The 10,718-nt window shown below is 40.1% G+C and overlaps 1 protein-coding gene across 1 annotated transcript; it reads right to left on the reverse strand.

Moving 5' to 3' along the window:
• Positions 1 to 2,023: 2,023 nt before the first annotated feature.
• LOC144646327 (transcription elongation factor A protein 1-like) lies at positions 2,024 to 9,533 on the reverse strand. The gene is given in 8 exon segments (XM_078505878.1): positions 2,024 to 3,022; positions 3,346 to 3,564; positions 4,481 to 4,635; positions 5,175 to 5,213; positions 5,551 to 5,638; positions 5,640 to 5,791; positions 6,670 to 6,850; positions 9,376 to 9,533. Coding segments are annotated over 8 exon segments (912 nt in total). The 5' UTR covers positions 9,445 to 9,533; the 3' UTR covers positions 2,024 to 3,013.
• Positions 9,534 to 10,718: the final 1,185 nt, after the last annotated feature.

Consider the following 10,718-nt stretch of genomic DNA (forward strand, 5'->3'; position numbering starts at 1 on the left):
CGCCCCCGTTCTCATAAGCACCCCATCAATAGTGCCCCGTGGATACGCCCATACCGAGCAGACCACAGATACTCCTGACCGTCGCCGCCTGAAATACGCAATGAACATCAAAGAACTACTCAACCCGTTGAACATTTCGATAAGCGCCCGCCCGAAAAGCGCCCGTCCGAGCGCCCCCCCGAGGCAGAAGCGCCCCGGGCGCAAATCGAATCATTACGGTATCTTAATTTTGGGTACGTTTTTACCTTTTCTTCGCAAAAAAGTTAAAATTGGTAAAGTGCAAAACTTGAATTTTCTTGTTATTATTCCCTTAATTTTGTTTTGACGCAGGTTGTAAGAAAAATGTTTACTGTAGCACACCTAGAAACGAAAATGTCTCGCGGGTTACGTGTTCTTTGCAGCAAGCGTTAAACGGAGTAGAACTGAGTTCTACTTTCGCAACGTTTACAGCGATGTTGCAAATTATTTCTTTGCCTTGGTGTGTTACACTACACTCTTTTATTTTATAAGATCTAGTTTATAAGAATATCGAGGAATGATTTTTAAGAATATTTTAAGAATAAACCCGAGGTGAGATTTTGAAAAGAATACAGTTTTAGTTGAAACAAAATCAGGTATTTTCATTTCCCACTTTATCTCTGCGAGGAATGCTTTGTTTAGCCAAGGCCAGGCAACGAAAGAATGGAAGTGCAAATGTAACGAACAGACGACACCAACACAATTGATTACCCAAATAAGGAAAGTCAAAGGACGTGTCAAGAATTTTCAGCCAAACATGATCGGCAGAAAAATAAGAATATCAGCCTGGGTCGGAAAAACTGTATTCTTATATAAAAAAAGAGTGTAAGTAGCGTTTCGTGCAACTTGTAGAAAACAAAATTTTAACATAGCGCGCACGCAAGCCCTTTCTAATTCCTATTGAGCGATCATGGTATATATCTGACGTGTGCATTTGCATTTTAACTAAGTCGAGTTTTATAGCTGCGAGTTCCCATCGTTTACTCCGAGTTGGCTTTAACGTCTCGTATCCAATAAGGGCGAATGGAAAATTGTTTTATTTAAAATTCTTGGACATTTCCTTTTGACGTTAACGAAGTGATAGTGCGAAGAGGCGGGAAAATTTGTGGCGCGTGGTGTTCACTTCTTAAGTTGAATGAACCCGCGAGGAGAGCGAACAAGGGAGTTTTCTTTCGAAGATTTCCTCGAACAATCACTTCCAAAGTCGTCTATACGTCCTAGAAAATTGTGAAAACAGTTAAGTTTTACGGGAAGATCCGAAGCAGTACATTTTCTGGACGGTATACGCCTTGTGCAAGTCTAACAAAGCATGCGTTTAATTACATTGTACTTTAGTAAATAATAAAGATGGTAGATTCAAGCTCGGTGAAAAAGGAAGAATACATGAACGAGGGGAAGAAATCGAGCCCCGACGGGACGAACCCATGGCCTCCGAACCGGTGGGGCCCCAAGAGCACGGAGACCGCGGAGCACAAGTGACACGGCGAACTGCGGAAGCGACAAAGAGAAAAAAAAAGAGAAAAACGACACGGCGGGCCCACAACAGATGATCGACACGGGACGGCCGCCAGCACGAGGGGGGACAATCGTCCCACGCCTGAATAATTTCTTCACTACATTGTACTTGTTTACGTCTCCACGGCTGTCATGGAGACTACAATATTATGCTGAAACTGAAACGGAATTAAGCTCAAATTGTTGAGTCTACTTCCCAGCAGGAACCAATTCTTTATTAAAGGGACACTGTCATGTACTCAGTTGCCGGGTTAGAGAGTTTTAATTGAGGCAAACAAACCTTACCGCCACAGGACAGACGGAACTCAAAACTCGAAGCAAATACATGCGCAGGGAAGGGGACGTGCGGATTGTACTGAGTGGTTAGAAAGTGGCGGAGATTTAAACCATCACTAAGCGTGTAATGCAAAACCAAAGCAAACGCTTTACTTTCGACACTCAAGTGAAAACCGCTCTAATAATGTGAAAGGAATGATGCCCACTGCCGTAATACACATGATTTTAAATTTTATTTTTTCCCATGATGTTGCGATATCTCTCTAATCAAACTTGATGCATACATGCACTCTTCACACACTAAACAGTCGTTGAGTTTGTCCAGTTTACCAAGTCAAACTTAAACCTACAATAACTCACATAAATGCTCTCTATATTCCCTAGTTTTCAATAAATACAGCAACATTGCAATCCTCTCAAATTGGACACCTAAGAAAACCTCAGACTGTCTGTACTGTCAAGGTAAACCGATTAGAAAAGATTGTGGAACAAGTGACACCAGAGAAACACAAGTGAAGCAAGCATCCATGCAAGGAAACTACAGTGTAGTTCTACAATCAACTCTCGCTATCCGACACCTCTATAAGACGGAAACCTCCATAAAACGGACACCTGGTGTTGGTCCCATCCTTGCCGTTTTTCAGTCATTTTACTGTAACTAAACTCCCTATAAGACGGACACCTCTCTAAGATGGCCAGTTGGAGCCAGTCCCAGAGGTGTCCGTTTTAGAGAGAGTTGACTCTATATACTGGTGTATCTCGATGCATGGTTCCTAAGCTCACACGAAAACTTGCTTTCCATTGTTTAATTATACATATGCATTTAAAAAGAGTGAACAATTTGTTTGCAAGCAGCTCAGTAGAGAGAGAGTCACTATATACTAAGTTGTTCTTAGCACTGCCTGTATGGCAATGCAGCATTAAGAGCTTTTAAATTAAGATCTATATGTGTAGCTGTTAGCAAGCTCAAAACCGTACATACACTGTATTCTCTCAAAGACGAGATACACGTAGAAAACCAGTTATTTAAATTTTTCAGTTCGGTGGCTAAATTAATAAATTACAATATCAACTACCACTAGGCAAGGTAACAGGAATTATGTAATCTAAAATGGTTTCCCTGTGATTCAATAACTAATTGCCACAAGACACCAAGTCAAAATCAACTTGGAAAAAAGATAAATCCAGCCAAAGTTTTTTTTTGTCAGCAGAACTGTAAAAAGAGAGCAGAAAATTACATTAGTAATTTATTTTAAGTTTCTTTCTGTCTCTTATTGTGAGGGTCCTAAAGGGGATATAAATCCCATTTCCCAGCCCAAATTTATCCCAGATCCCATTTCCCAGCCTATTGTTTTCCCAAATTTCCCCAAATCCCAATCCTAGTTCTATATTTTTTTCTGTGATTCCCAGTGCCAGTGACCCGAATCCCATTTTTGCAGTGAAATTTGGCCAAATCCCAATTCCCATTTTACCCCTTCAGGCCCTTCCATTGTCAATTTGAGATGTTTATTGTGTTTATAAAGTATATGTACTCACTTTCCAGCGGTTTCCACAATCTAAACAAAGTACAAAAGTGGTCATTGGCTCATCAGCGCTACGTGTTTGTAGCTGTGTATAGGTGGTTCTCCGCTTGCCACACTTCCCACATTTAAAAAGATCTGTTTCTGTTCCTTGGTTTTTGGACACCTGCGCTTCACGGATTCCTTCCTTGGCACATTCCTGTCGAAACTGCTTCATTTCTTCACTTGCCATTTCCTGTGGAAAAAGATAGGAAAGAAATATAATGCTTGAGATCTTTCAGTGATAAAACATTTGGCTGTCTGCCAACAGACATCTTCCTTATAATTAAGCTGACACCTACATGGAAAAATGTAATCAAGGTTAGATTTGATCACATGCTAGGGTTTGGTCCAAACTTAAAAGGTAAAACCTTTTTGTACAGCTTACTAATCAAAGAAACAAAGAAAATGTAAGACAGGCCCGTCCGGTGTTCACGAGGCGAGACTGGCGAAACACTGTGATTTATTAAACATTACATAACTGAGGAACAATGTCATATAGCTGGAATTCTTTCTCCAACAGTACATGCTCTTATTGTCTACCTTGAGGTCACATGACATCTTGCAATAAAAGGGCTTCCTGCCAAAAGTCTCTGAGCGGGCAACATTGCAAAATATATGACATCAGAAAAAATGTTTACTGTAGCCACCTAGAAACGAACATGTCTCGCGGGTTATGTTCTTTGCAGCAAGCGTTAAAAGCCAAAAGTCTCTGAGCGGGCAACATTGCAAAATATATGACATCAGAGGGTTACTGTGCACTGTTGCCCGCGTATGTTGACTAACAACCACCGTTTTTCTCTAAGTCTGTTCTGCCTTATAACATAACATTATTATTATAATGTTTCTGCCTCGTGCGTTGCGGAAAACACTGACATTCAAGGACCAGTCATTAAGTGTAAACACCACATGAAAGTATTGCTCAATAGCCTTCACTTAAATGTACACACAACAGGGTTTCATCCATAGAATATTTAGCTGGAAATTTGCAAAGTTAAATAAACAGAACCACATGAAAGTACCAGTCTGACAGAATGGTTACACGCATGGGTTAAGTGAAATTATTGTAATAATCTGAAGTACTTTTAAAAGAAAGTTATTTAAAACCTCACCTCTGTTGGCATCGTTGCAAACCTTTCAGGAGAAATATCTCCAGAGAGCACTTTCACTTTAAGTAAGGGATTTTTGGTATCACGAAGGTTACTCACACGACTTCTGACACGCTGCTTATATTTTGCATTTGTGTCTCGAAACTCCTGGAATATACCTTGAAACAAAAGTCAAGGAACACAAACAACAGTGAAGGGTATAAGTAACACCAAATTCAGTTCATGATGCACTAAAACAAAGGAAATAAATAATTTAACTCAAACTCAAAAACAATTTTAAATACACAACATACACCCCACCCAGAAAAAAAGCTAACCCTTTCACACCTCTGACATAAAAATCCTTTTGGCGATAAAGGCCTTCTCAAACACAAGTGTAAAGCCCATGGACTTATACTTAGATGTAGCTCTTGAAGAATGATATATAAGTATTCGAATTATAAGCCTTCTATTGGATAGCTTGTTTTCAATAATTTTAATCCCAGAGTCTTGAGACCTGACTGACTAGACTGTAGAAAGCGTTAAATTAGGACTGTTAAAGGCAGCCATAACAACCAAACAAATTCATGTAATAAAGTCCCCTCCCCCTTTCAGGAAGTGAGCCTAACCACTGAACATTAGTGAGAGATCTTTTGTAAACAACACAAAATCATTATTTCTATCTTGAAAACTATCCTAAAAAGGTTGCAAAGGATACATTCTTCACATGCTGCAGCAAAGTCTTCAGCAGTTATGGCTGTAACCACAAACAAAACATATAAAGGTCATTTTCTTGTAGTTATTGTTGTTGCTTTTTGCTGTTGACAAGTAAGCTACCAAACAGATAGAGTAGAGCCAGGTACCCACATATTAAACAGGTCTGCCTGCCAAAAATATATCTGCATTTTACAATTTTTTAACTTATAAGAACCTGCAAATAGAGTAACACTACATATCATATACCGCCCCCCCCCCCCCCGGGAGGGAGCGCGGAAGAAGGGCAGGGTGGCGGGGCGCGAGAGCGGAAGAGGAGCGGGAACGGAACACGGTATGTCGTTGCACAAAGAAAAATAAAATAAAGTGAAGTCACCTACTTGGTTCAAATTCACCTTCCACTTTAAGGGAATTAACAATCATCTCCCTACACTTCCCTCGCACAGAGTCACCTGTGACCTTCGGGGGGTGGGAAGGTGATAACTTTGTTATCCTGTGGGGTGCTTGGTGCAGAAGAAGATGACTTTGTGCTCTGTGCTGGGGAGCTACTTCGACTGGATTTTTCGCTGTTTGGTGTCTTTCTGTCACCATTGGTTTCATCACTCTTTCCTCCAGATTTCTCTGTTTTGTGACAAAAATGCGTCATTCTACATAATTATGGCTTGTACATAGATGGACAACACCAGGAATTAAAACTAAGTATCATGTGATTTCAGAAAATCTCTACATGTATATCTGCCACACTGGCCACAGTTGATGTTAAGGTAAATGAATACCCCCCCCCCCCCCCCTCCTTCTACACCCAATTCTTGTCCGTTTATACATGTGCGCGGAGAAAGGCACTACAAGAGTAATGTGTCCAAGAACATGACACATTGATCAAAGAAGATAGGGCTCGGACACAGAACACTCAATCTAGAGCATAGCACAATAACCATTAGGCCACAGCACAGCCCAGGAACAAGTGCCAAAAGCATGCTTGGATTGATGGGTTATTACAATCATTTATACCATGCCAAAGAAAATACAGCCAATCAGAATACAGAATTAAGCCGTTGTATATTCGACAGCATTCAACCCAACATTCTCATCGTGCACTTGATATTTTTACCCGGCGAAATGTAGCACACCCACGCCGCGCCCGCAGGGGGGGCGCGGGGGGGGGGCGCGGTAGTGTATTTTCTATGGCATGGTGTACACTTTCTCATGGTAAACGATGGAATATCCCACTTGTCAGTCGTATTGTCTTTGTATACACACTCGCCTAAAGGCTTGTGTGTATACCGCAAAAATACAAGTGTCAGGTGAGATATTCCAGGGTATACCACAAGAAATCATTAAATAACTAGTAGTGTATGTACTGTATGATTCAAAATTTTGACCTGTAATACCTTTCACGATTTTCTCCTTTTATTTCAGTTTTTCAAATTTTGGGCAAGTATTTCAACTGTTAATACAGTGCTCTTCATAAATACAATATACAAACAGTTTCTTCTCACCAGGTAAAAGCTTCTTCCAGGATTTAATGAGTGACTTAGCCTGTGTTTGCAGATCTGCATTTTCACTCTTCTTTCTCAGAGTGTTGACGGACATGCCTATTCTTGTTTTCTGGAGCACTTCCAGAGTGATTGGCAGGTCTTTAAGCTTTTTCAAAAGATCCACTGCAACGTCAGAATCCATCTGGACACAATGACAGAGAAAACACAACAAAATTACATTCTGTAAAATAGTAATACAGGCAATAATTATTTTCTTTCAACTTGTCTTGTTGCATTGCAAGTTGTTTCCTGTTGTTGCAGCTGTTACCACCCGTGTTGCATGTTGCGGCAACCTGTTGCACAAAGTTGAACTCAGGAATACTTGGTGCAACATGATGTCACAACATGCAACACTGGTGGTAACAACTGCAACAACATGGAACAACTTGCAATGCAACAATGTTGCAAGAAAAGTTGAAAAAATTGTTGTTACTGGATCTTTAGTTGTTCAGGTTTTCATAAATAGACCTCTTTAGCTACGCATGTAAATTGCCCATTGTAGAGCATGTGACACTCTCATGAGAATTGTTCCTTGTCTTTCTGGAAATTATTCGTTCATTTTCACGTGAATTTGTTTGAATTTGAAATAAATAATTTTCAAGGGTAACATCACCTGGTCTACAATGGGACAAACAAACAAGCTAAAGAGGTCTATTGTACAGCTAACATCTGCTAAATAAAGGACACCTCCTAACGGCAAAAAATGATCTCCCTTAAGCAGGCACTTTTTCAGGTCCAAGAATGTCCTCTTGCAGGAGGTTCCACTGCATTTCTTTTTGGAAAATAAAATTCATTGTTAAGCCCAGGGGAAAAAATGGTCACATGAGGTTTCACACCCAATCATTTCGCGACATCCAAACTCACACCCACCTTTTATAGAGAGTACACTTACCGCGTTCACTCCCAAGTATGACAGAGTTTGCTCCCACATATGGCCTAGCTTCTAAAAACTAGCGAGTGAAAACGCTGAATATTTCTTTTTCTTCAAGCATGAGCAGAGAGTGACTGTGTTAGCAATCGGTGGGCATGAACTTAAAAGTGGGTGCAAACTCAATGGGGTGCAAAACCTCCATAAAAATTGACAGTCACACAGTCACCAGTAACCAGGGCTACTAAATTTTGAGGTTTGATTACCTGATATGCAACTACAGTGATGTCCCAATTTCTCAGGGACGGCGGAGCAATTTTCCAAGTGGGGGGGGGGGGGGGGGCTGACTAGTGACTTGAAGTGGGAGGGGCTTAAAAGACCCTTCTCTTAATAAGTCTTTATTTTTCTGCCGTCCCTGAATTTCTGGGGGGGGGGGGAACTCCAGGGGAAATGGAAATTGGTTCAAGAAACTGGGAGGTTTGAGAAGTCAGGTGTAAAATTACACAGAACTTCTATCCAAGGGAAATGGAAATTAGTTCAAAAATTCTGGAGTTCTGAGTAACTGAGGGTTCAAGAAAATGGGATTCTACTGTAAGAGACAAAAAAAACTGCAAGGTAAATAACAAGTACGACAGAGATTACACACAACAAAAATTATCTTGAGGTTCAAAAGGCACTGCAGAGCAAAGGACATACCTTATTATTTCTTATTTTCACGGGACTTAATTTTCACCATTTTTGCGAATTTTAAAAAAATTGCGAAATTTAAGACCCGCAATAAAGGTTGTTGCGAAAAATAACGGCGCGAACTTTAATACCCATCCATATAGTTTGTTATAATTTATCGACGTTACGGTCAGTTTACTACATAATTATCTTGGTACAGTCGTCAAACTAGCTCTACTTTGTTACGAAGAAACATGTCCAACCGTTTTTAAAGCTTTGTTTTGTTAAATGGTTTTGTTTAGTGTCATTGGAAACTAATGCTGTGGAAAATTAAAATCAGTTGTACCAATTTTGAGATTTATCAGTTGTGCCAATTTTGTTGATCAATACAGTCCAGTATTTTGACAATTTTCGCAAAATGTATTTGCTTTCAGCGTATTTTTTTGGCCAAATCACGAAATTTAAGTCCCAAGAAAAATGCCCGTTCCATTTTCACGAAATTAAGTTCCCGCGAAAATAAGTCACAATAAGGTATTGAAAAGTGGAACAAGACAGATCAATGCTGATGAAACAAAAATTGAAAGAAAAAAAGATCTTTGACGTTTTATTGCAAAAAATGCCCCAAATATAGCTTTTTTGGCTTTCATTTTCACATATTAAATTTATACTCTCTCTTTGGAATTGGAGCATATTGTCAAGCCAACATAATACAAAGTACAAATATGTACAAAGAAAATATAAAACATCTAGTGATCAAATCTCAGAACTAACTGTAAAGAAATGTATGGTGTCCATTAAGGAGATATCAACATTTGAAGCTTGTCTTCGGACTAAACGTGTTAATTTCGCGTTTTGCATGCGTGGAACGTACGTCCAGCTGGAATATCGAACATGTGTTTACGGAAGACGACAAATCCGAGTTTTTTGTACGAAGTCAAACTGAAACAGATGCACTCATGGAATAACTGCTTTCGAAACTTTCCTGGTAAAGCTTTGCAGAAAGAAAACATGAGCTATCGTTTCTGTACAGAGCTAGCAAGTGAATGGGTTCTTTGTAATGTTTACAATAAGCTTACCTGCACTGGTACACCGGCCGGCAAATGACAAGAAAATAAAGGAAATGTTCCACTCACCGCTCCTTCTTGGCCAACTATCTTTTCTAGTTGCTTGCCAATCTTGAAAACTTCTTCTTCGAGATTCATTTTGCTCAAAATTGCGAGTGATTGCGCAAAAAGAAGGAAGCAGAAACACAAATTTCACATTGCAAAAAGCGATTCGCGCCACATCATGGCCGACTAAGCGACTACGTAAGCCCGCGAGACTTTGCCAGCGGACATTGGGTGCCAGTCGCGCCGTCTTCAGGAGCAAGAGGACTTTGTCGACTTTGTTACGTTTCTTTTTGTGTTTACGGTGGTTTATACGTACTCTTGTCTTTCCCACCGATTCACAAATATCACTCTAAAGAAAAGAAAGAAAGAAGGTGTCATTTCGCTTGTTTACCATATCCATCCGATTCTAAACTAGCCTGCAGAAACACGCGCGGAACTCGTAACGAGTGATTCGCGCTCTCACTCGCGCGGGGTCATGTGGAGCATCGCGAGTTTTAGCCAATCAGAGCTCAGACAGATTGCTACTTTATCTCTTATAAAAGTTCTTCTTTTTCCAGCTAAGGCAGCCATTCTAACTTTGAAAAGCAATCTCATGCGCTGAATCGCACATCTTGCAGTCTCGCCAATATAAAGTTTCCTTCATTTGAATAAATTTGTTTTCGGGACAGAAAATACCGTGTTCCATATGAAATGATTAATTTGATGGGATCAAATTAAATTCGCTTCTTATTTATAATCATGACTAGAAAACAGACGAAATGGGTGTGCAGCTCGAACTATGAGTCCTGAGTATTTTATAATGCCGTCCTCAACAAGTACATTGTTCAAACATACAAATCTAAATCACTACTACAATTAAGCCTATGCGCCGCCTGTCACGAAAACCCAAAAACACAGTGGAAAAATGGGAACGTGCTCGCCAACAAATGCAGGCGCATGAACCTTTTGGGGTTAAAGGTACAGTACAAAATGAATGAATAAATTACAACTATCAATCTTTATATACGTCACAACAATAGAGTCAATTAACCCAATAACGGCTCACGTTCGTTCATACCTATAAGAACTATTTAGTTTTACATTCTCTGTCACTGCCACTTACAGTTTAGCCTGCGAATACAGCAGCCTCTCATTCGCTCCCGCTACGAAGAGCGAAGCGGGAACGAATGAGAGGCGGCTGTATTCGCAGGCTACTTACAGTTTAGTTCCGCCGAATGTAAATACATTTATTTTTTTATCTGTTATGGGCTGAAGTATTAGGAGCAACGATGACGGTCTTGTTTTTTATTGATAAGATGGCAGGTGTACTAAGCTGTGGTTAAGTATGACATGATACGGGCAGCTGTGTCTAGTGAATTGAAAACAAC

Source organism: Oculina patagonica, chromosome 3 (assembly GCF_052425735.1).
Source record: "Oculina patagonica isolate OP01 chromosome 3, crgOcupat, whole genome shotgun sequence".
In the NCBI taxonomy this organism is placed as follows: Eukaryota; Metazoa; Cnidaria; class Anthozoa; order Scleractinia; family Oculinidae; genus Oculina; species Oculina patagonica.